General features: G+C 43.3%; 1 protein-coding gene across 1 annotated transcript in view; it reads right to left on the bottom strand.

Annotated features, from left to right (window-relative positions):
- The window catches only part of LOC308291241 (metabotropic glutamate receptor 4-like), a gene marked incomplete at both ends in the record, with an annotated part of 134,254 nt that overhangs the window by 10,152 nt on the left and 97,010 nt on the right, over window positions 1-27,092 (bottom strand). The window contains 5 exons of the mRNA XM_080733214.1: window positions 240-486; window positions 22,453-22,621; window positions 23,139-23,361; window positions 25,280-25,589; window positions 26,677-26,910. Coding sequence (XP_080589340.1) covers window positions 240-486; window positions 22,453-22,621; window positions 23,139-23,361; window positions 25,280-25,589; window positions 26,677-26,910 — 1,183 coding nt within the window. The remainder of the gene's footprint in view (window positions 1-239; window positions 487-22,452; window positions 22,622-23,138; window positions 23,362-25,279; window positions 25,590-26,676; window positions 26,911-27,092) is intronic.

Below are 27,092 nucleotides of genomic sequence, written 5' to 3'. Positions count from 1 at the left end.
CACCACCAGTAGGCTCTGCTAATTCTGTTCCCCATGTTTTGTTTTTTTTGTTTTTTTTGTATATATATATCTATATATCTCCCTGCTCCTAATGGTTAATGATGTTCTTCTGTGCTGCTGCTGAGCAGGGAGAAAATGTAGCAGAGCCAAACGCCAAATTGAATGTGACATACACACTTATTGTTCAATATATCGTGAGTCACCTGACTGAATTAATATTAATTAGCAGTGTTGGTCACCTTGTGTCTCCAGGCTCTCACACAGCTCACTCTTGGCCTCGCCGTTGGGTCTCAGGCCTCCCTTGGGGTTGAACTTGTTGGACATGGTTGCCGCAGTGACCACGGCCTTCAGGCTGCGCTTGCGCTTGGGCACGTTCTGCTCCGGGTGCACCAGCACCACGTACACCTTAGGCATGTAGAGCATCCCTAACGACACGCTGGCCGAGAGGGACACCGAGATGGTGAGGGTGGTGGTCTGGATGTACAGCTGGAACAGAGAGAGAGAGAGAGAGACACTATGTTTAATAGAACAGGACAACGTAGACCTTCAGTGGTCTGGAAGTACAGCTGGAACAGAGAGAGAGAGACAGACAGAGAGACATTATTGCGACCGTCAGGTCGCAGTTACTATCAAAACCTCCACCAGTCTGTCAGTCTGTCAGTCAGTCTGGAAGTACAGCTGGAATGCAGGACAGAGACAGATACACATAAGCCCCTTTTCCACTGGCCCAACACCACACCACTCCACACCACACCGCCCACTTGTGCCAGGTTTTCCACTACCTTGGTAGAGTGGTGTGAAAGTTGTACTAAGCGTGGTACTTAAAAGTATCCAATCTAGAGTAGGTCTGAGCTAGGCCAAATATTATTTTGCAGCACAATGAATGGGACTCTATGGAGGAATCTACCACGGGAATTCCCGTGCGTCGTCCTGTTGACCGTGTACTGTCCACCTAGTGGCAATGCAGCGGTAGCTCGGGACACTATTTTTTCTACTCTGGCCAGTTTTCAAACGCACTACCCTAGCTCCCTTATTCTGCTGAACGGGGACTTAAACCAGGTGAATGTTGCTAAGGGCCTGTCTGATTTCTCCCAGTATGTCACTTGCAAAACAAGAGGTGAGAACACTCTTGACCTCCTGTATGCTAATGTTAGGAACGCATACAGTTGCGTCTCCCTCCCCCCTGTGTGTGGCTCTGATCACTCCATGGTGAAACTGGAGCCCTCGTATCTTCCTGTTGTGAAGAGAGTGCTTCCATTCATCAGGGAGGTTCAGTGTTGGACGGGGGAGGCGGAGGAGAGACTCAGATTTGATTTTGAAATGACAGACTGGGAATCATTTTTCAGTGAACATGGGGATGATGTAGATAGCCTTTGTCAGGTTATCACTGACTATGTCTGCTTCTGCGAGAAGGTGTGTGTTCCTACTAAGAAGGTTCGCTGCTTCTCTAACAACAAGCCGTGGATGACAAAAGAAATCATTCACCTCCTTAAGAGAAAAAGGGATCTGTTCCATGCAGGTGACTCGGAGGGCGTGAGGGTGGTGGTGGAGGAGCTTAAAACAGTCAAGGCTCAGGCAAAAGGGAGCTACAAAGCTAAGCTGGAGAACTCTCTGAGGGAGAACAATACGAGACAAGTGTGGGGTGGTTTTAGGAAGATCACGGGGTACGGCTCTGCCAACTCTACTGTGTCAGGCACGGAGGAGCTGGCAAACGAGATGAACCGTTTTTTCAATCGGTTTGACGGTGCTCCTGTTAATGTTCAACAAGCAGCGGCTGGGTCAAACGGTGACCTCGGTTGCCGCCCTCTCTCTCTTCCCCTGCACCATCTCCCCCCCCCCCCTCCCACCCTGTTTCTCACCACCGAGCAAGTGAGGCGCCAACTCGGAAAAGTCAACACCAGGAAAGCAGCGGGACCTGATAACATCAAGTCTAAGGTGCTTAAGGCTTGCGCGGAGCAGCTTGCTGTCCCCCTCACGCATCTCTTCAACCTCTCCCTGAAGACGGGGAAGGTACCACAGCTGTGGAAGTCCTCCTGCATTGTCCCAGTGCCTAAGAAGACCCGTCCCTCGGTCCTCAATGATTACAGACCAGTCGCCCTGACATCACAGGTCATGAAGGTCTTTGAACGGCTGGTTCTGAACCTACTGAGACCGGCGGTCAGTGATCACCTGGACCCCCTTCACTTTGCCTACCAAGCTGATATTGGGGTTGATGACGCCATCACCTACATGCTCCATAAGTCTCTCACCCATCTGGAAGATCTGGGCAGCACAGTCAGAATTATGTTTTTTGACTTCTCCAGTGCTTTCAACACCATCCAACCGTCTCTGCTTGCGGAGAAGCTTACGCTGATGGGGGTGGACAAGGGCTTTGTGGCATGGATCACAGACTACCTTTCAGAAAGACCTCAGTCTGTGAGACTGCAGGGCTGTCGGTCCGATGTGCTGGTGAGCAACACGGGGGCCCCTCAAGGAACTGTGCTCTCACCATTCCTGTTCACTCTCTATATATCGGACTTCCGCTTCAACTCCAAGACCTGTCATCTGCAGAAGTTCTCAGATGATACCGTAGTGATCAGCAAGATCTCGGGTGACAACACGGCTGAGCACGATGGTATGGTTAGGGACTTTGTGCAGTGGAGCGAGGACAACCATCTCAAGCTCAACGCAAGCAAGACTAAGGAGATGGTGGTGGACTTCCGCACCTCCAAGAGAGTCCCCCCGGTGCCAAGCACCATTAACGGTGAGGTGGTTGAGCTCGTGGATAACTACAAATTCCTCGGAGTACACCTGAATAGTTCACTGGACTGGTCGGACAACGCGCAGGCGATTCACAGCAAGGGGAAAAGCAGGCTATTCCTCCTGAGAAGACTGAGATCGTTTGGGGTGTGCAATAGGATGCTACAGATGTTCTATCAGTCTGTCATGGCAAGTGTCCTCTTTTTTGGCATAACATGCTGGGGTGGCAACAACAGAGCAGGTGACACGTTTAACTTAAACAGACTGGTGAAGAAAGCAGGCTCTGTCGTTGGGTTCTCTCTGCAGGGGGTGGAGGAAGTAACCAGGGTGCGCACTGCGAAGAAGCTAGATTCCATCTTGGAGAACTCCTCCCACCCCCTCCATCTAGAGATCACCAGTTACTGGAGTAAGAGAGGAAACGACCGCTTTACCTACCCAGTACGGAGATGTGAGAGATTAGGAAAATCTTTTGTACCGGCTGCCCTTAAGCTGTACAACGAGACACATAACGGACGCTTGAAAAGGTCTCCCTTCCTAACTTAGACTTACGGAACCATTGCTGTATTGACTTTGACCTCTAAGGAACAATTGCTGTATTGACTTTGACCTCTAAGGACCTTCCAGGAAGAGTGCTCATGTGCGCCTTGCGGTGACACGCTTCCTAGTTTCTTATTTTTTTCGCACTGATTTTTGACACTGCACTATTAGGTTGTTAGTGTTGGTAGTTTCTGAGTATTTTTGCTTTGTTTAACATTGACAGTGAGATACTTGTTTGCACTAACTAGCATTGACTGCTATGGTCTCTTTTGCAAGACACTTTATGTATATATTCTTATATATTATTCGCCCCCTCTATTGATGCACCTTCTCCTTATTGGTACTGTACTGCTCTTGTCTTTGTTGTGTTTTTTTCCCCCACTTATCTATCTTTCTTACGTCTCTGTAACTTTGTAAATAACTGTATACTGCTGTGCTACTACTGGACAACTAAATTTCCCCCTTGGGATAATAAAGGTATCTATCTAATTCCGCGGCGCGATGATCTCCTAATGGAAACTGATCCGCGAGTCTGACTTCACCAATGAGACCCGCCGATGTTGTGGTAAGGATTAATAATATATAACATGTTATACAGTATAAATCCCGAACATGTTCGGGATTGGCACTTTTACGCTTGTAGATCTGCTATTTTTGGATACAGATACAGTTCTCAGAATATGGACACTAGGGTTCAAGTTGTTAATATAAAAAGGATTGGAAGATTTTGAGCACCCCCTGTGGTAACTCTGAGGACCCCCTAGGGGTCCTGGACCCCCTGTTGAAGACCCCTGCTGTAGTACATTTACATTCAATCAATCAATCAATCAATCAATCAATCAATCAATCAATCAATCAATCAATCAATCAATCAATCTCCTGAGCAAATATTGAGGCCAAGTGGAACTCCATATTTGGGTAAAACTGGTGTCCTCATGATGTCAGTACTTGGAGGCGGCACTCTATTGTAAAGAAGGTTTCAGAGCATACTTGCAGGATGCCCAGAACCTATACGGAGATAATCCTGACATCCCCATATATGGACATAACTGCCCAAAAGGTATCTATCTATCTCACATCATAGACTCCTTCCTGGAACTCCATAAATGGAGACAACTGACTTACACAACTGTGATATCACAGGCTCCCTCCTCGAACTCCATAAATGGAGATAACAGACATTCCCAACTGTGACATCACAGGCCCCCTCCTGGAACTCCATATATGGAGATAACTGACAAACCCAGCTCTGACGTCATCTACCCACTCCTGGAACTCCATATGTGGAGATAACCAAAACATCCAAGCCTGACATCATAGACCCTATCCTTCGGCATAACTGACATTGGAGCTCCATATGGCTATGACTGACTCACAGTGACATCTTCGTGATGACACCAGCACTTTAGGCGACAACATAAAAGGCAACAACAGAAAGCTGCCGGTTAGTTCAGAATCCATCAGTGACACAACATATCAATATATCAATATCTACTGCCTGCACGGTTCTGGATTCTGGTTTAGACAGCCTAATCTTTGGTCTTTTGAAGAGCAACACTTGAGAGATCAACTTCTGCCAGCCTCCGTTTTTTGAGTGTGAAATGTCAAGGTGGACTGAACATCTGGAGGGAGGACCTGAAGGAGAGTGTTCTGCTATCACAGTGGGACAGAAGGTGTTCTGCCTTGGATGGTACGGAGGCAGGGATCACATCGAGGTGCACGTTTTCAACACCGTGTTTTTGCGTTGGAGATGGACGAAGTTGTCTCCAGTGACACCTGGAAGAGGAGAAACTCAACTTGATGTCCCCGCCAAGCGTCATGGCCACACAGCTGTATTTTCAGAAGATATCATCTACGTCTGGGGAGGACGGTATCCCTACTGCAATGTGCTTTATGCATTTGATGTCAACGCCTGCATATGGTTCAAACCCAGGGTTTCAGGGACTGTTCCAGAGACGAGGAGCTACCACTCCGCCTGTGTCTTGGGGAAGGTCATGTTAATCCATGGAGGGCAGACCCAGGATCATAGATACATTAATGACGTCCACAAGTTGGACACCACCACAATGGTCTGGTCTTTAATTAACACCAGAGGAAATCCACCACGTGCTTCGTCACGTCACTCTGCCACCATAATCGGGACAAAGATGTTTGTATTTGGAGGTCTAGGGTACTTGCGGGGCAACAAGATCGGAGTGTTCGACATCAGAGTGTTTGACACAGAGACCAACTGGTGGCTGAACACACCATCTGCACACCTCCTTCCAGAAGGACGCTATGGTCATTCAGCCTTTAGCTACAATGGAGAGCTGTACATATATGGTGGCTGGAACTATGACAGGTTCGGTGATCTGTGGAAATTCAATCCACCGTCCTTCTCCTGGATGAAGGTTGAGCCCAAGAGGAGAAATCCGGTTGCAGTGGACGGTACGTATGAGTTGGTGCATGCAGCTCATACGTACCGCGGAGCCGACATCCTCTTTAGACGGGGAGCCGACCTCTTTGGACGTGGAACCGACGTCCACTTTGGACGTGGAGCCGCCGTCCTCTTTGGAAGATACCAACCTGACAACAAACCCTCTAAATACCTAAATCCTCCTAGTCTGCAGACGTTATGTAAGGCAGACATTATTCAGTACGGTCTGGAGCAGTCTGAACTCCCACACGCCATCAGGATGGAACTGAAATATAATACTATAATACAAATACTATAATTCTCATACTTCTAAGAATCGTACTTCCTGCAGGTCTCTTCAGTTCAAATCCAACTCCAGACTGCATGTAATCCCCTCTCTGTCCACTAGAGGCATCATACTGCATGTAATCCCCTCTCTGTCCACTAGAGGCAAGGCAAGGCAACTTTATTTATAGAGAACCTTTCATACAGCGAGTCAATTCAAAGTGCTTTACAGAATAAAAACAAGTACATTCACAGTGCAAGTGCACAGAGCAGTGGTTCTCGAACTAGGGGTCGCGACCCAAAGTGGGTTCGCGGGGAGGTGCCGTTGGGGTCACTCATTGGCAACCAAAAAAATACAAAATATGTTGTATCAAGAAACGATAAAAAAAGGACAAAAAAGAGAGTGAGGTCGTCGCCACCAAAGCGAAGGCATGTAGAACATCCCTAACGAGACGCTAGCCGAGAGGGACACCGAGATGGTGAGGGTGGTGGTCTGGATGTACAGCTGGAACAGAGAGAGAGGAGACAGAGAGACATTATTGACAACGTGGTACTTAAAAGTATCCAATCTAGAGTAGGTCTGAGCTAGGCCAAATATTATTTTGCAGCACAATGAATGGGACTCTATGGAGGAATTCCGCGGCGCGATGATCGCCTAATGGAAACTGATCCGCGAGTCTGACTTCACCAACGGGACCCGCCGATGTTGCGGTAAGGATTAATAATATATAACATGTTATACAGTATAAATCCCGAACATGTTCGGGATTGGCACTTTACGCTTGTAGATCTGCTATTTTTGGATACAGATACAGTTCTCAGAATATGGACACTAGGGTTCAAGTTTTTAATATAAAAAGGATTGGAAGATTTGGAGCACCCCCTGTGGTAACTCTGAGGACCCCCTAGTGGTCCTGGACCCCCTGTTGAAGACCCCTGCTGTAGTACATTTACATTCAATCAATCAATCAATCAATCAATCAATCAATCAATCAATCAATCAATCAATCAATCAATCTCCTGAGCAAATATGGAGGCCAAGTGGAACTCCATATTTGGGTAAAACTGGTGTCCTCATAATGTCAGTACTTGGAGGCGGCACTCTATTGTAAAGAAGGTTTCAGAGCATACTTGCAGAATGCCCGGAACCCCATATACAGAGATAATCCTGACATCCCCATATATGGACATAACTGCCCATCTCTCACATCATAGACTCCTTCCTGTAACTCCATAAATGGAGACAACTGACTTACCCAACTGTGATATCACAGGCTCCCTCCTCGAACTCCATAAATGGAGATAACAGACATTCCCAACTGTGACATCGCAGGCTCCCTCCTGGAACTCCATATATGGAGATAACTGACAAACCCAGCTCTGACGTCATCTACCCACTCCTGGAACTCCATATATGTGACTAGGTCTGGTACTTTGTTCCTTATGTCTGCATTGGTCATTTTTCTTTTTTGTACAGATTATCCAAGTACAGAATCTAAGCTTTCATATGATGTATCATTTGTTGGAATTGGAGCATATTTGAAGAAGTTATGGACATTTTAATCTTGTTGCACCATAAAACCCAAAGTGCTTAAAAAGCCATTTGAATGCCAGGAATATTTTGACACCTCTAGGTAGCCAGAAGTGGGTGTGACAATGGGAGGGACAATAGGTACTTACCTACACCCCTAAATCACTCCCCCCAAGTCAAACCACACCCACAGTGGTATAGCTGTCAACTTCAAATTTACTTTTATTCCACTACAATTATTTAAAACTACTATTTAGTAGTAGACCTGTGGTAATATATTGTGCTATAGTGCTTGCAGCCATGTCAGAAATAGTGGCCAGTGGTCTTTTCTACCTCCTCCCCTCCTTATATGCTCATCCTGTCATTTTCTTCTTTTTGTAGTTTTTATTTTTCACTAAAATAGTGTATTACAAAAGTACCTACATTTTATAATTAAGTAAAAGTATCAATACTGCAATGTAGAATCACTCTGTTACAAGTAAAAGTCCAGAATTAAAAATGTACTTGAGTAAAAGTACAAAAGTATTGGTATCCAAGTGTACTTAAAGTACCAAAAGTAAAAGTACAAAATGTTTGAAAATAGCAGATCTACAAGCTCACAACGCGTCGCACCGCAATGCGTTGTGAGCTTGTAGATCGGCTATTTTCAAATAGCCTTGGTATAACATAGGGCTAAAGTGGTTTATGTATGTTTTAAACTTTAGTTATTGCTTTGTAGATTTTGATTTTAACACATTGACCGCCATTTTAACATACCTCCGTACTCCCACCTGCCATTCGTCTCCATAGACTTCCATGTAATTGGGTGTGCACGGATCATGCACACCCATGCCTAGATAATGCACCACGTGTGTCCACATTGCTCACAGCTTTCAAACAAAAAAATCCGAATGGAAATCCGTTCAGGCATTCATGAGATAACAGCCACTATGTTTAACAAAGATGGCTGCCAAAATGGCTGCCATGCTTGAAAGATGGGGTTGCTATGGGGGTTAAACATGCAATTTCGCGATTGCTATCATGCCTACTCCATTTTTTGGGGTCCAAATTTTTTTTTGAAAAAAAAATTTTTTTGAAAAAATTTTTTTTTTTTTTTTTTTTTTTTTTTTAATTCTCGGGACTATCGGGCCTGGCGGGGAAAGACATTGGAATAATCTCGGGACTATCGGGCCTGGCAGGGAATGAGTTAATAGTCCAAAACATACATTAACCACTTCATTTAATACCGGACTTCTACTTGTAACAGAGTATATCTAATTTGCAGTGCTACTGCCTACTGATACTTTTACTTAAGTAAATGAGAAAAGGAAAGTATTTCTTCCTATAGTGACACAAAGTTCTATGGGGCACCAGTTTTCGTCAGTCCACGTTGCTATACGGGAATGCACGTGCGCAACACCGTAACTCGTGACCTATCGAAATTGGTCGGCTAACTGTGCTAACTGCTTCATGTAACACATCATCAGTGTTTGTGTAACTTCAGTCAGAAGGATAATCTGACGGTTCTGACAGGCTTAACCGCCTCGCGTTGTGAGCTTGTAGAAGAGCAACAATAGAGCAACAATTCCAGTTGTGTATACGATGCCTGCGTTAGCCTGCAGCTAGCGCTAGCTAACGTTAGCGTTAGCTGTTAGCCACTGCTTCTCAACAGCCAGCGCTAGTGTGAAGCTAACGCTATAGCGTATCTCGCAGCTAGGCCACTAGTCTGTAGTATAACATAAAGCCCCGCCGTTCTCGAACGCTTCTTGCCTTTTATGAACATTATATCCAAAAAGTAAAGGTCCTATGCCTGTCTCTCATCTGTTTACTTCATAAGCGTGGAAGAAAATCGAAGCAGGAGGAGGAGACGCTTGACGCTATGTCACCAATGAGCCCTTACGAGGCAGGAACGGCTGCGCACCCTCTCGTCTGCATGTAATAAACATAAAATACGGTTCGTTACTCAACAAAACAAAGACGGCGTAAGGGTGATGGAAGCCTACTTTACTTAGTGGGAACACTCAGAAACCCCCACCTCACGTCTAAAATACACTTTAATACACTTTTTTACCAGAGAATAAACTTTTTCACCGGAGGTTTTAGTTACTCCACACCGCCCTCTACAGATCTTGTCAATAGAAATGTCCATTGACCACATTTTGCCTTCCGGTGAAATATTCTGTTATCTGGATAAAAAAGTGTATTTTAGACGCGATGTTGGGAACTCTGAGTGTTCCCACTAAGTAAAGTAGGCTTTCAACTCCCCAAATCCGTCTTTGTTTTGGTGAGTAGCGAAACTATATCTTTTATTTTCACTACAGACGAGTGAGCGTGCCGCCTGTAATGCCAGCACAAGGACTCATGATGACATAGCGTTTTCAACATGCTGCTTCGATTTTCCACGTTTTCTTTGTGCGTCCGAAAGCGACTGAGATCACGATGTAATGTATACATAAAAAATACATCCTTCCAGAATACTGTCTTCAGCAAACCGTTAACATTAGCGAGATGAAGTTAGTTACTGTGTGTAGACTGTTTACAAGCAGATAGCACGCTGTATGGGCGTGCTGAAATACGAGACAATGCATTCCTTAAACCAATCGTGCTCCCGTGAAATCGCTATGCAAATCTAAAGAGCTCCATTCTCCGCCTCCTAAAACAGCAGTAAAACTCTCCCAAAGCAAGGCAACTTTGCTACACTAATGTTGCCATTTAGCGACCTTAACAAAGATATCTTATGGAATGAAAACCCTCTTCTATAATCAAGCTGTTAATTATATACAAAAACGAAAAACAAAGAAAATTTTAAATCAATCTTATTTTCGCATTTCCTGACTTTTAAAATTGCCGACATTTGGACGGTTCCTCCAGCATCAGTCACATATGGAGATAAGCAAAACATCCAAGCCTGACATCATAGACCCCATCCTTGGGCATAACTGACATTGGAGCTCCATATATGGCTCTGACTGACTCACAGTGACATCATCGTGATGACACCAGCACTTAGGCGACAACATAAAAGGCAACAACAGAAAGCTGCCGGTTAGTTCAGAATCCATCAGTGACACAACATATCAACACAGATCCCATTGATTCTATTACACATCTACTGCCTGCACGGTTCTGGATTCCGGTTTAGACAGACAGACAGCCTAATCTTTGGTCTTTTGAAGAGCAACACTTGAGAGATCAACTTCTGCCAGCCTCCGTTTTTTGAGTGTGAAATGTCGAGGTGGACTAATAATCTGGAGGGAGGACCTGACGGAGAGTGTTCTGCTATCACAGTGGGACGAAAGGTGTTCTGCCTTGGATGGTACGGAGGCAGGGATCACATCGAGGTGCACGTTTTCAACACAGTGTCTTTGCGCTCGACGAAGTTGTCTCCAGTTACATCTGGAAGAGGAGAAACTCAACTTGATGTCCCCACCAAGCGTCATGGCCACACAGCTGTATTCTCAGAAGATATCATCTACATCTGGGGAGGACAGTATCCCTACTGCGATGTGCTTTATGCATTTGATGTCAACGCCCGCATATGGTTTAAACCCAGGGTTTCAGGGACTATTCCAGAGACGAGGAGCTACCACTCAGCCTGTGTCTTGGGGAAGGTCATGTTTATCCATGGAGGATGGAGACTCGACGCACTAATGACGTCTACAAGTTGGACACCACCACAATGGTCTGGTCTTTAATTAACACCAAAGGAAATCCACCACGTGCTTCATCACGTCACTCTGCCACCATAATCGGGACAAAGTTTATGTTTGTATTTGGGGGTCTAGGGTACCGGGGGCACTACAGCAGCCTCAGAGTGTTTGACACAGAGACCAACCGGTGGCTGAACACACCATCATCTGCACAGCTTCTTCCAGAAGGACGCTGTGGTCATTCAGCCTTTATCTACAATGGAGAACTGTACATATATGGTGGCTGGAACTGTGACTCAGGTAACAGGTTCAGTGATCTGTGGAAATTCAATCCAGAGACCTTCTCCTGGAAAAAGGTTGAGCCCAACAGGATAAATCCGGTTCCAGTGGACGGTACGTATGAGTTGGTGCATGCAACTCGTACGTACCGCGGAGCCGACGAACTCTTTGGACGTGGAGCCGACGTCCTCTTTGGAAGATACCAATCTGACAACAAACCCTCTAAATACCTAAATCCTCCTAGTCTGGAGACGTTATGTAAGGCAGCCGTTATTCAGTACGGTCTGGTGCAGTCTGAACTCCCACTAGCCACCAGGATGGAACTGAAATATAGACTATATATACTATAATAAAAATACTATAACTCTCATACTTCTAAGAATCATACTTCCTGCAGGTCTCCAACTCCACACTGCATGTAATCCCCTCTCTGTCCACTAAGGGCATCATACTGCATGTAATCCCCTCTCTGTCCACTAGAGGCATCATACTGCATGTAATCCCCTCTCTGTCCACTAGAGGCATCATACTGCATGTAATCCCCTCTCTGTCCACTAGAGGCAAGGCAAGGCAACTTTATTTATAGAGAACCTTTCATACAGCGAGTCAATTCAAAGTGCTTTACAGAATAAAAACAAGTACATTCACAGTGCAAGTGCACAGAGCAGTGGTTCTCGAACTAGGGGTCGCGACCCAAAGTGGGGTCGCGGGGAGGTGCCGTTGGGGTCACTCATTGGCAACCAAAAAAATACAAAATATGTTGTATCAAGAAACGATAAAAAAAGGACAAAAAAGAGAGAGAGGTCGTCGCCACCAAAGCGAAGAGGGCAGCCAGTTGGCCACTCCTACACACACAGCTCCACCTTCAACACCGAATGGGAAAAAACAGCAAGACAAGACACGACAACACACACAAGACCAATAGTCGGAGGCCTTAGAGTTTTTTTTGCGCTAATCACTCTAAAAGTGCCAAATTTTGCCCTAGCTAAATCTAATGATTTAGCTAGATCTAATGCTAATCTATATCTAGCTAAATCTAATGATTTAGCTAGGGCGCCCGAGTGGGCAACCTTCGGGGACGCCACAGCGGCCAAATCAAGTTGGGCTCCCATCAACCTTCTATACAGGAGGATTTCTGGGTATTTAAATAGGATGTGAGGGGTCTAATTAGGGGTTTGTCATGATGCTGAATCCATTGCAAGCATTTTTTTTGCTCCAAACACATTCCTTGGGCTAGAAATGGCCCCAGAAAACACCCACAAAACTGTGAAAAGTGATGACTCATCACTTTCCATCACTAAACCATCGTTTTCTGGGGCCATTTTTTGCCTAAGGAAAGTTTTTGTGCAAAACAAATGCTTGCAGTGGATTCAGCATCATGACAAACCCCTAATTAGCCAGTAGCTATGCCCCTCCCAAAAAGCTGTTGTCCAATGCCAGCTTAGAATAACTTCCCTCTTGCCAAGGTTTGCCTTGGCAACAGCCTTGGCAAGCTGCCGGTTGCTAAGCTAGCATTGGACAAAAGCTTTTTCGGGAGCGGCATAGCTACTGGCTAATTAGACCCCCTTAAATATCCAGAAAAAAATGTTTTTCTGGATATTTTCTTCCTGTATAGAAAGTCGATGGGAGCCCCCGACTACAAGACTATGATGAAGTATGTCCATGGACTACATTTTTACACTGACGAAAAGAAATCCAGAAAGATGCAATTAGAAATTCACCCTTTGTCAGCCTTCTGGTTGGTCCATGGCTGACCAACCAGAAGGCTCTATCTGCCTTGTCCCGCCCTGGTTTTTAAACATTTAAAAATATGCCCTACATGTCACTATACTGCCACTGAGAAGCTCCTTTTTACTGAAACCAAGTTTAAAATAAGAATAACAATAAGAAGCAACTGAATTTCAATGGTGGTGGATGGAGAGAAAGGACTTTTGTACCACCAAGACACAGCAACCAATGGGTGTGAAGAGGGGTCGGACAACGGGTATAGGACTTGACAAAGGGTGAATTGCAAGTGTGTTTGCCGTGGTCCCCTTTCACGAATATGGGAAAAATGTATTCACTAATATTTTAATGGCCATATATGGAGATCTCTGTGTCAGTCCATGCCCCATATATGGAGATCTTTATACTGTGTCATTCTACATGGTCATACTCTGTCAGTCTCATGTGGTCTATGATGTCAGACTTGTTGATGTCAGACATCAAATCCATATCTGGGAAAAGTGTATTTTTAATTGAAGTCAAAGGAGAAACATAATAAATACATTTATGTCAATTAAACTACAATAATATAACGTATCTCTTAGCAAAATAGTACACATGCGTGTCCCGGTGAAGCCGGTCGATTTGACATAATCATGGCCCAAGTGCGTGCCACCAAAACTGTGGGAGGAATTCCACTGCAAAAAAATAAATAAACGTATAATCGAAAATAAGAAGCAAATTATCAGAAATGCAAATTTAGCTTGTTTCCATTTGCAGGTGTCATTCAAATAACGATGGTCGCATGAGCCAACTCAGCGCAGTCCAGCTGAACACAGCGAAGCGCTCCCTACCTCCTTGCCCACCACTGGTTCTGTCGGAGGTTGTCTTTGCACAACAGTCGGTAAAGAGCTACAGCTGGCAGCCTGGCACGTTGTGAAAACGGGAGGAATTTACACACAGTCGGTGTCACTCCGTGTGTAACAAACAACTGGTTTGTTTTGTGGGCCAACGCTATACAATGGACGTTAAGCGGCAGGGGAAAGTGTTAACTTGGAGGATGATGGACCAGAACGTCATCATTTATTCACATTTATTGGCGGACCAGTTTCCATTCCCTAATGCGCATTTAGTTTTTCCGATAAAGCCTCAAAATCCACCTCCTCCAAGCGCATAAAAGTTTTTGCGGATAGTGAAAGTTTATTCGAATTTTGAAGTGTTTCCATAAAAAAAGATGTATGCGCAAAAGCCTTAACGAGCAATAAGGGGCTTTATGGAAACACTAGTGTAGCCAGTAGTAGACACACTGCAGTGTCACAGTGTAGCCAGTAGGAGGTGCACAGAACTGCAGTGAGACAGTGGAGCAAACAAACACTGCAGAGCTCAAGGCCCTGAGGCATGGATAGGAAGGAATACCTGTCGACTGGCCCAGTCTCTCTCTCTCTCCACTGAAGTGAAATGTGGTCGGGGAAAGTGATAGAATACAAATAAAGTACATAACCGTAAAAATGGTCCAGTTGTCAAGTAAATGCAGTGGTGTAAAGTAGCTAAGTACATTTACTTTAAGTACTGTACTTGGGTCAGTGACGTGACGCCCCAAAAAATGTGTTTTTAAAAAAACTTTAAATTGCAGGCATAAAAGTTATTTACTTTTGTTCTACTCACTCTCAACCTTATGGAAATACATTTTGTTTTTAGATATTTTATTGGAATCAGACTTTATTCAGCAGTTTGTTGTACTTGTGCCTAAAATCGTCATATGGTGTGACATGAAAATAATTGTTCATAAAATGAAAATGGAGTACATCTTTCTTAAGTTACTCACTTTATCAAAGTCCTTTATCATAACTAACCAGTGATCCACTATAGTTTTTTGAAAATTAATTATATCTGTATATTTTTTTCATAATCGACACTCTGTGTGAGGCCCGTGTTCATGATCTTACAACATATTTTAAATGTATTCTGTCAAAACTTTCTCTAAAATTACACAAATATTTGTGACTCTTCCTGATAATATTCTCTATGTAATCCATAAACATTTTTTTGGTTTAATCATTAATAAAGGTATGATTTCTCACTATTTGGAATGTCACACCAAATGATTTAGTGTCACACCGTATGATCATATCTTCATGTGTCAAAGCAAACTGTGTTTTAACCTACCTATTAGTGAGTACTGAACTTTACTGATTGATTAAACAATTACCCAGGATAACATGGCCTTAATATTTCTGAACAGGATATTATTGTAGGGCTTTAACATGGGATAAGAAAGAATTGTAGTAGTAGATGGATGATGAGGATGTGCACAGGAATGCTACGCACACCTAAGTCTTCTGCCGGCCCACGGCAGAAGGATCCTAAAGGGACAATAAGGCGCATAGCCACACTTGGAGCCAAGGCATTGAAGGCAACATTTTATTAACACCAATTAGTGGAAACAGAACTCAGCATTCAGGTAAATTGCTTTTTTCCGAAGTCTCCTGAACTTGAACACAGCATTTTGTGTTGAACAAATGTAATTAGGAATCATGACATTACACCACATCTCCACTAGCTAAAGAGTGCTGTGTTGCGCAACTCCGAAAATAGCTGATCTACAAGCTCTCGCAGCACAACGTGTTGAGAGCTTGTAGATCAGCTATTTTCGCTAGTTTTGTCTCGGGTCCTACCTTAACACTGTCCACTGTCCAGTCCAGTGAGTGAAAGTACAAAAGTATTAGATCAGATTAGATTATACATTTAGACTGTATTGTACATCAGCCAGTCGTATTTGGTGAGGGTAGCAAACCGGCTGCCTTGTTGCGGTTCTGCTATGCCACAGACAACCTCCTGCTCTTCGTAGAAAATGCAGTCTCGCCCCTTTGGCTCCTCTCTCCTTGCTGGGTCATTGTTTAGTTTCTCCCTGTACTTTGTCGTTCTCTCAGCACTTGTCATTTTCCAGCTGACAAAAGAAAATGGAATGTATAGTTTAAGACAAAGAGAAAATATTGTTTAGATTGAAACAATATGTTAAGGTTTCTGTGAAGGGGTTTCTGCTCTGTCTGATGAATTTGAAGTATCACTGAATGAAGCTAAATTACATTTTATGTAAAAATGTTTAAAACAAATGTTTAAATGTACAAAAGAAACATGGAACTTTGTTATTTGTTGTTATATCTGTAGTTAAATACAGTATAAATCATATGGTGTGACAGTCAAGTCATATGGTGTGACAAGCAGACATGTCACACCATATGATTAAGTGTCACACCATATTACTGTTTTCACCATTTAGGTTTACCTTGAGGCTACTATGTACACATTAGCATGCTAACAGCATGCTAGCTATAACAAAGCAGCCTAGATCTACATGGAAATATGACCAAAACTTCAAATAACTTGAGCTTTTTTTAAAGAAAAGGTGTCACACCAAAAGACATCCAGAATGGTGAGTTTGTCAACGTTTCAACAAGATGGCATTTCATGAAAATGTTAAAATCATAACTCACCTCAGACACCTGTCTTGCAGTTGTGCTGGGAGTGCTGAATAGCCTTACAGAAGAAGGACCTCTCTAGCCAATAGGTGTCCAAATAATTGCCTGTTTAATTTTTCCAAACTAGTGTCACACCAAATGATTTTGGGTTGGGGGACAAAATGTTTTTGATCAGAAATGACTGAAAACATTATGCTTTGACTTTGAAAAGATATAGGCTCAAAATAGACATTTTTTTTAGCCTAAATTCATTTTCAAATTATTTTTATCAATTATTTTTCTTAGTTTTATTCAAGTTCCCACTTTGAGAAACAAGGTCAGGACAGTCACACCATATGAGTTTTGCCATGTTTGGTTGAAGATTCTGAAGAAATGAGGAATGAAATGTTTTAATCTTGAGTGAGTTCACATAAAGCTTAATGTCCTGCACAATATTCAGAAGGTTTTTGACAAATATATTTTTTATTTATACATGTTTGACACCGAGGACAGCGAAAACGTTACGTCACGTCACCCACCCACTTAAGTACAAGTCTGAGGTATTTGTACTTCACTTGAGTATTTCCAGTGTCCAATACTTTTACTTCTACTCCACTACATCTCGGATCCAAATATTGTACTTTTACCCCACTACATTTATTTGAAAACTTTAGTTACTAGTTACTTTGCAGAAATAAATGATTATATTATAAAACATGCATTAATCCACTTCAGCCCTATTTTATGCCTAGGCTATTTGTAAATAGCCGATCTACAAGCTCACAACGCGTCACAGTTGTGAGCTTGTAGATCGGCTAATTTCAAACACTTTGTTATTTTACTTTTGGAAGTATATTTTGATGCCAACACTGTCATACATTTGCTCAAGTACATTATGAATTCTGGACTTTAACTTGTAACAGAGTATTTGTACATTGGAGTATTGATACTTTTAAAGGTATATTCAGTGATTGTATTTCAATCAAATAAAAATATAATTGGTACATTTTCCATTCATTCTCCTCACTAGAATGTGTGCTGACCATATAAGGACTTCCACCATGGCCCGTGTTACGAGCATTGCTAGATTCGGCTTTCAGAGGTGGCCAGCCAGTCCTCGACCAATCAGGGTAGAGTATGGCCGTAGTTATGTTATGATGTTTAGTTATGATGGTCAAAATAAAAGTTTTGAGAACTACCGTCGCTTTGAATTAAGAACGTCTGCTAAATGCCTAGATTGTAAACTACTGAACTCATAAAATGCCACAGTCTCGTAGTAAATCAGTATCATACATATCCTGAAGCTGGAGACGTAGGCCTACCTATATTCAGTGATTGGGTCTAATGATCAAAACGAGAACATTATAATGGTGTAGAAAATCTATAAAAAACTAAACATTTCCACGCTGTAAGGCCAGTAAGGGACACGATGACCCCGGCCACTTTCATTATCACTGAATACACCTTTAAGTATAGAATTAAAGAAAGTATAGAAGTAAAGAACGTGAGTACTTTTTCCACCACTGTTTGTTAGCAGCGTACAGTTCTATCCTCTCTCACTGCAGCAGCTTCCAAACAAAGGCGACGACAAGCGGATCATTTATGAACCCGCTGGCTTTACCCCGGCAGAGAGGCACGCGCGCACAGGCTAGCAGGCTTATAGTATTAACAGGGGAGTGATACCACATCTATAATGGTTTCTGTGATTCAGGAACTCGGGTGGAAGAACAAATCCATTAAGTTGCCAAAGATGCATTTCCTTTCCCCGTCTGGCAGAAACCTTCTATCTCCATTTTACAAACTTTTATTTTACTCTATTACTCTAGGTTTGTTATGTAGCCTAAATGAAGATCCTGAATGTGTCATGCCAAAGTGGCCAAAGTTAGTGAAAATAGCGAATCCTTGCACTTTTGATCGACATTTTTTTTTTTTTTTTTTAAGGGGAGTTGAATGGTTTCACGTTAGTTTCGTTAGTGCCTGGAGAAGGGACGTGCTGGCCACTGGGAAAAGCGGGACAACTCCTGAAAGGCCGGTCCATTCTCGGCCGGCCCACAAAGTAAATAAAACTCATGTAATTGTCCCACTGACTTGTCTCTCATGATCTGAAAAGGCCAATCTTTGAGTAACAGCAGCGCTATAGAGAGAGAGATCTCTCTCTATAGTGTTGAGTAGCAGCAGCCCACAGAGCCATTACATTGTCCCCACTGGCTTGTCTATCATCTGAATACCAGCCCACTACTCCCTAGCTTCCTTGACTACTCCTGGACGGTCTACATACAACATACAAGACCAGACTCTCTTTATACAAGAAAAACGCTGAGACCTAAAATCACAGTAACCGTTCATCGGTTAGTATTTGGGGCCTCGCGGCGTGTCCAGAAGGCGAAAAAATCGAGTGCGTAGCCGGTGCCCGCACGCAATGAGGGCCTCTCCAAATCCTTTTCCCGGGCTGAATCAGGGTCCCAGTACGTCCCTGGGGCGAGTCTCGGAAAACAAATGGTGACTCACAGGTTAGTGTAAAAAAAACAAAGCATGCATCAAAACATCATTGGCAGCGCTAGCTTTGGAGGGAAAAAAAAACCACGTCATAACATGTAATTAGCAGTACATTTGTTAAATGTGCTACATATATGAATATGCAGGGACGTGCTGGGCCCCTGATTCAGCCCGGGAAAAAGAGTTGCAGAGGCCCTCATTGCGCGCTATAGAGAGAGATCTCTCTATAGCGCTGCGTGACAAGTGACAAGCCAGTGGGCCATGAGTTATATTTTGTCGTTGTCGGGTGGAAACCTTGTACGTCCAAAACCGTTTGTTTTGTATTTATCATTTTAAAAATGATTTAAACTATTGAAAACAGCCAATCTACAAGCACACAACGCCTCGCACCGCGAGGCATTGTGTGCTTGTAGATCTGCTGTTTTCACTACTTTTGTGCGACAGCCTTGTATGATGAAGCAGGGCTTTGCTTTGCGAAAAAATGTATACATTTGAAACTTGGAGATACGAGGTTTCTGTCCGACAGTGAAGTTTTACTTTGTTGGCCGCCCAGCCCCCAAAATGGAACGAAGGCCGACATTTTATTTAAAAATGTTTCCTAATGGCCAGCCTGGACCGGCCGGGAATGAACCGGACGTTCGGGAGTTGTCCCGCTTTTCCCAATGGCCAGCACGTCCCTGTGAATATGTTTCATCCATCCGCCGTGATTTGCCGTAATTTTTAGCATGTTAGTCAAGACTAAGAAACCAGACTAAACACTTGAGTTCAGGGCGGTTGGCCTTCGATGAAACTGATTTTATTTTATTTTCTTTTTTTTCTTTTTTGAAGAATGCTTAGTTTGTATTGTCTTTTTTTAAGTAAAGTAATTTAGTAACTAATAATGTAACTAGTTACTGCTCTAAGTAACTAGTGACGCTTCCCCGTCTCACCTCATTTCTCTGTCTGCGTTTATTTATTTTTAATAATTATTTGGGAAAATGGAAAAAATTCAATACAAAAAAATAATTATTAAAAATAAATGAAAAAAGTTATCAAAAAAAACACGGCCTGCTCACGTATTAGGAGGGTAGTATGAGTCACCAGAAAAAATAATGGGTGTTTTTAATGAATCTTATCATGGTTTAAAATGAAGTTTGGAGTTACAATGGGTGTGTGTGGGGAGAGGCCCTGGGCCTGGAGGGCCTGGTAACATTTACATTAAATATCTAAATATTCAATCAAGCTAATTAAAAACTGTTCAGGGTGTTCATAAAAGCCTGATTAGATGATAACATTACCAAAAGTTTTTTTGAAAGTGAAATATCCCTTTAACATTACTTATCACCACACCCACAATCATTCCATCAAACTCTGTTTAAAACCATCATCATCAAATCCATAGAATAATTAAATAACCCCGAAAATATTATTCATATAGCAGACAAATATATAAGAATAAATACAAATCACATAAAATAGAAAACGTCTATGTAATGGACATACAAGGTTTCCTCCCGACCGCGACAGTAACGTCGACAAGGAAATCCCTTAAGTCTCCAAGATGCACTTTTATGTTTGGAATAGAGTGTTGATTCCTGTGTTGAGGCAAACGCACGCGCGCGCGCACGCACACACGCACACACACACACACACATACGTACACACACCCACATGCACACACACGCGCACACTTAATGCGTGGTTCAATAGGGAGGCGATAAGACTGATCAAAGAGCATTGAATTATGCTGCTACTTCAAGGGAACTTAATCAACGTAGCGACAACGTGTTAACATGAATGTTTTTCTTCCTACTCAGAGCACACACACATGTACACGCACAAACACACACACACACGCACACACACATGGGCACACACACACGCGCGCACACTCGAACACACGCACGCGAGCACACACACACACACACACACACACACACACACACACACACACACACACACACACACACACACACACACACACACACACACACACAGTTCATGGTGACTGTTGGTGTGGGGTCGGCAACCCAAAATGTTGAAAGAGCCATATTGGACCAAATAAACTAAAAACCAAATCTGTCTGGAGCCGCAAAACATTATAAAAGCCTTATATATCGTCGTTGTCGGGTGGAAACTTCGTTTTGTATTTATCATTTACAAAATGAACTAAACTAGTGAAAACAGCCGATCTACAAGCACACAACGCCTCGCGGTGCGAGGCATGTGTGCTTGTAGATCTGCTGTTTTCACTACTTTTGTGCGTCAGTCTTGTATGATGAAGCAGGACTTTAGTTAAAAAAACATACAAATTTGAAACTTGGAGATACAAGGTTTCTGCCCGACAGTGACAACTTATTAAAAGTCTATATTAGCTATATTAGCCTACTGTCAAAATGACTAAGTAGGCTATAAATACATAATGAGCATTACATTTAATATTTCTTCTACACATTTTTACAGCATTGGAAAGCGTTAAGAATGTTTGTGTCATGTTTGTCCTCCTACAGAACCTATTATTAAAATAAAAAAATATATATTTTTCCCGTAATACATTTTTGAAAAAGCTCCAGGGAGCCACTAGGGTGGCGCTAAAGAGCCGCATGCGGCTCTAGAGCCGCGGGTTGCTGACCCCCGAAGGGGCGAGTCAATGCGTGGGGTGGCTCAAAGTAGCTGACAGAGTACAGCATCTTGCAATGGGCCTGGTGTACAAGATACACTACACCACTAAGATACCCATGTACCTGACAAACTACTTCCTAAAGGTCAAGGATGTTCACGATCACAACACCAGAGGCAGCTCCACTAATCATGTTCAACGTAGATTTAACACTAAACAAGGCTCTAATTCATTCTCCTGCTATACCATCAACATGTGCATGGAACGCCCTTCCACAAGCCTTAAAGAAGAGCAAATCCCCAGCCTCCTTCAAAATTGGTATGAAAAGTCACCTTCAGGCGGCTGCTACTCGTGACTTGTAAATAGACTAAGGCCCCATGCTCCCCCCCCCCACCCCCACCCTTTTTGCCATTGTATTTGATGTTATGCTTTTTCTGCTTTTGAAATTGATGTTATCCTAGATAAAGTACTATGTTCTATCCGTCTGTCTTTCAATGTTATATGAGATACATAAAGTGGTTCCTGTGGAAATAAGCCTTGGCTTTCTAGGATCTCCTTTTAGTAGACCTTGTATACATTGTATTTTCCTTTTTGTAATGGGTAAAATAGCGCATTTTTGAACACATTTCCTTAAAGTTATCGGTTATGTAACCAATAGGGCTTAATGGTGAGCGGTTAAGAACATTTCTTCCATTTGGCTATATCCCTATGGCCAACAGCAGACTCTCTTTAGGGTGACTGCTGCAGGTTCTTATAGTAACTGCTCCCCACGGTCGCAATACTAATACAGTGGAGCGTACCTTTTCGGCAGACTGCGACGTTCCAAAGAAGATGGGGATGAAGGCCAGCCACACGATGCAGGTGGTGTACATGGTGAAGCCGATGGGTTTGGCTTCGTTGAACGTCTCCGGAACGCCTCGCGTCTTTATGGCGTACACCGTACACGTCACCATCAACAGCATGCTGTACCTAAAGGGTTAATAATAATAATAATACCACCACCACCACCACCCAGGGGTGTCACACCAAATTCTGGGCCCTGGGTACAAGGATTCACTGGGGGCCCCCCGTGAATGTATTTCATTAGACTGGGAACGCATTATTACGCATTATTTAATGCTTTAACTATTGAAAAATAACAGATATACAGCTCACAGCTCGAGCTTGTAGATCTGCTATTTTTTGAAAAATCGTGATTCTATGCCAGTTTATCATGAACATTAGTGAGGACCAATTATATGAAGACAGGTGGAAAATTGGTGAAGTCCTCCTTTAAGTAAATGTACTTAGTTACACCACTGCCCGTCATGTGGTGCGAAACAGCGAAACAAACTTAAAGAGGTTGTGGCTCTTAACTCAATCTTAATAGGTGTAACTTAGTCAGAATCTATGTTAATGTCTGGATAATATCGTAAATCGCGATTTCTTTTGGCACAATAATCGTGATATGAACTTTTCGTATCGTCCCATGATCCCTAGTACGTACCCCAGCAGGCAGATGAGCGACAGGTCGGAGATGTCACACTTGAGGACCCCGCGGGCGTTGTGCGGGTCGGAGGTGCGCTGGTCCTCGTAGTCGATGATGGCCTGGGAGGGGTCCACGCCGAACCACACGCACACGCCCAGCAGCTGCACAGAGATCAGGCTGAACGTGATCACCAGCTGGGAGGCCGGGGAGATGAAGCGGGGAGCGCTGACCGACAGCTTACCTGGACAGACACAAACACAAACATCTCACTGACCGAGAGCTTCAGGGACATGCTGGGCCCCTGATTCAGCCCGGGAAAAAGAGTTGGAGAGGCCCTCATTGCACGCTATAGAGAGAGATCTCTCTCTATAGCGCTGCTGCTGCTACTCAAAGATTTGACATTTCAGATCATGACAAGTGACAAGCCAGTGAGTTATATTTTGCCATTGTCGGGTGGAAACCTAGTATGTCCAAAACCGTTTGTTTTGTATTTATCATTTAAAAAATTGATTAAACTAGTGAAAACAGCCGATCTACAAGCACACTCGTAGATCTGCTGTTTTCACTAATTTTGTGCGACAGCCTTGTATGATGAAGCAGGGGTTTACTTTGCGAAAAAATGTACACATTTGAAACTTGGAGATAAGGTTTTGACAGTGACGATTTACTTTGTTGGCCGCCTAGCCCCCAAAATGGAACAAAGGCCGACATTTTATTTTTAATTTTTTCCTAATGGCCGGCCTGGACCGGCCGGGAATGAACCGGCCGTTGGGGAGTTGTCCCGCTTTTCCCAATGGCCAGCACGTCCCTGGACACAAACACAAACAACTCACTGACTCAGAGCTTACCTGGACAAACACAAACAACTCAACAGCAGTGTCAATGTTGTCGACTTAAAACTAGAGATGTCCCGATACCGATACCAGAATCGGTACTATCCCCGATACAGGCCTGCTCTGGCAGAGCCAGATACCAGTTTGTTTCAACATAACATATCAAAAGTCCTAAGACACAGTTTTGTGTGTGTAAGTTCAACTAATGAACAGTGCTTCTCTCACTCTTTAAAGCATTTTATTTTGGAGCGCCACACACTATTTAAGCACTTGTACAGATACTTAACATACAGTATCGGTATTCTGTATCGGCTAGTACTCAACATAAGTATACATACAGGTACTTGTATTTGGTCAGCAAAAAAGTAGTATCGGGACATCACTACTTAAAACTATGACGAAGGGATATCTGTTGACTACCTTTTTACACTGATGAAAACTAAATGAAAACTAAGCTATGCTGGCTAAAACTATGTCTAATTATATTGACAACTATGTCAATAATATAACTAGATTAAGAATGTCAGGGAGAGAAGAGATCCAGTAATAAAAGTAATTTAATGTTTGCGCTCCAAAAATAGTAGATCAGCTATTTCTGACACGCATGCTAAAAATAAATCAAGAATTTCAACACCGCCTAAATTACATTTTATTTCACAAAATAAATTGTAAACTATTTTGCTGAACCCTAAATCCCTAAACCTCTTTGCCTTTTTGTTTTACTATTCTGAAAAAATATTTTTAAATAGTTAAAAGTTGATCTACAAGCTCACAACACGTTTATGTTGATCGGATATATCTATAAACTGCATGATAATTATCACTGGTTTGGAAGCTATAAGAGTCATATAGATGTGCCATCTCAAAACTTCACATGTCCTGCCATTGAATATTGAGCTTGTAGATCAGCTATGTGTGCTATTTTTATGACCTTCTCTGACTTTGAAGTTTCCTATTAAGGTGGATTCTGCTTTTCAATGGGAATGGAGTGGTTTCAGCAACAATACGCTCCATAAAAACGTATGTAGGCAAAAAAAATCCTTCGCAGGACATTTTCAGAAGAGTTGAAACAGTAGGTTTAGAAACAATAAGAGTCATATACTGTATACGTATATCAGTCGGACCTTGCTCGAAGATGTACATAAATATGCACTTTATTATACCTGTATTGTTTCTAAACCTATGGGTTTAGAATCAATACAGGTATAATAATAAAGTTATAATAAGAAAAGAGAGAAGTTATACATAATAACACTGTATCATAGTCATCACTGGTTTAGAAGCTATAGGTTTAGAAACAATAAGAATCACAGATCCCATTCAGACCTTGCTCGAAGATGCGGTAGATGCGGTTGGTCTTGGTGAGCAGCGCGGCGTAGCTGATGCTCATGCCCAGGCCCAGGAAGATGCGCCTCAGGGAGCAGATGCCCACGTCGGGGGTGGAGATCATCAGGAAGGTGGTGGCGTAGCACAGGAAGATGCCTGTCAGCAGCACGTAGCTCAGCTCGCGGCCCGACGCCTTGACGATGGGCGTGTCGTTGTAGCGCACGAAGGTCAGCACCACGAACAGGGTGGCGCCGATGCCCAGCACAGAGATGAGCACGGGGATGACCGCCCACGGAGAGCTCCACTCCAACTGTAACCATAACCAATAGGATTAATAGATGAGCACGGGGATGACCGCCCACTGTAACCATAACCAATAGGATTAATAGATGAGCACGGGGATGACCGCCCACTGTAACCATAACCAATAGGATTAGTAGATGAGCACGGGGATGACCGCCCACTGTAACCATAACCAATAGGATTAATAGATGAGCACGGGGATGACCGCCCACTGTAACCATAACCAATAGGATTAATAGATGAGCACGGGGATGACCGCCCACTGTAACCATAACCAATAGGATTAATAGATGAGCACGGGGATGACCGCCCACTGTAACCATAACCAATAGGATTAATAGATGAGCACGGGGATGACCGCCCACTGTAACCATAACCAATAGGATTAATAGATGAGCAGGGAGATGACCACCCACTGTAACCATAACCAATAGGATTAATAGATGAGCACAGGGATGACCGCCCACTGTAACCATAACCAATAGGATTAATAGATGAGCACAGGGATGACCGCCCACTGTAACCATAACCAATAGGATTAATAGATGAGCACGGGGATGACCGCCCATGGAGAGCTCCACTCCAACTGTAACCATAACCAAAACGATTAATAGATGTCCAGATCTACAAGGATGATCAAAATAATGAATAGATGTCCCGATCTACAACGATGAATAAAATAAAATAAAATAATAATAATAATAGCCTAGATTTATATAGGGCTTTTCTAGGTACCCAAAGCGCTTAACAACAAAGGAAAAAAAACAACTTTTTTTAGAATAAAAAAAGTACATTCAACAATTAAAAAGATAAAAGTCAGTCAGGGACGCGGGAGGCATAATTTTAATAAAATATTCAATCAATCAAACGTGATGGAGATGGGTACACAGCTTACCTTAACGATGGGTACACAGCCTTACCTTAACAATGGGGATGGGTACACAGTCTTACCTTAACAATGGGGATGGGTACACAGTCTTACCTTAACAATGGGGATGGGGACACAGCCTTACCTTAACGATGGGTACACAGTCGTATCTTAACGATGGGGACACAGTCTTACCTTAACGATGGGGATGGGTACACAGTCTTACCTTAACGATGGGGATGGGCACACAGCCGGTGTGGTTGGCGTTGGGTCTCAGGTCAAAGCGACACATCTTGCAGGTGAAGGTGTCGGCCTGGTACTGGTAGCCGTCACAGTTCTCACAGTGCCAGCAGCAGGGGATGCCCTTCACCGTCTTCTTCCTCTGGCCGGCGACGCACGGCTGGCTGCAGATGGACGACGGGACCTCCAGGCTGCCAGACGGCCACTGCATCTCATTGGTCTGAAAGGAGGAGAATAACTGCATCTGATTGGTCTGAAAGGAGAATGACTGCATCTGATTGGTCTCAAAGGAGAATGACTGCATCTCATTGGTCTGATTGAGGGGAGGAGAGGAGAATAACTGCATCTCATTGGTCTGAAAGGAGAATGACTGCATCTCATTGGTCTGAAAGGAGAATGACT

The sequence above is a fragment of the Nannobrachium achirus genome (genome assembly GCF_963921795.1).
Source record: "Nannobrachium achirus genome assembly, chromosome: 9".
Taxonomy (NCBI): domain Eukaryota; kingdom Metazoa; phylum Chordata; class Actinopteri; order Myctophiformes; family Myctophidae; genus Nannobrachium; species Nannobrachium achirus.
This window is presented reverse-complemented; position numbering and strand designations above follow the sequence as displayed.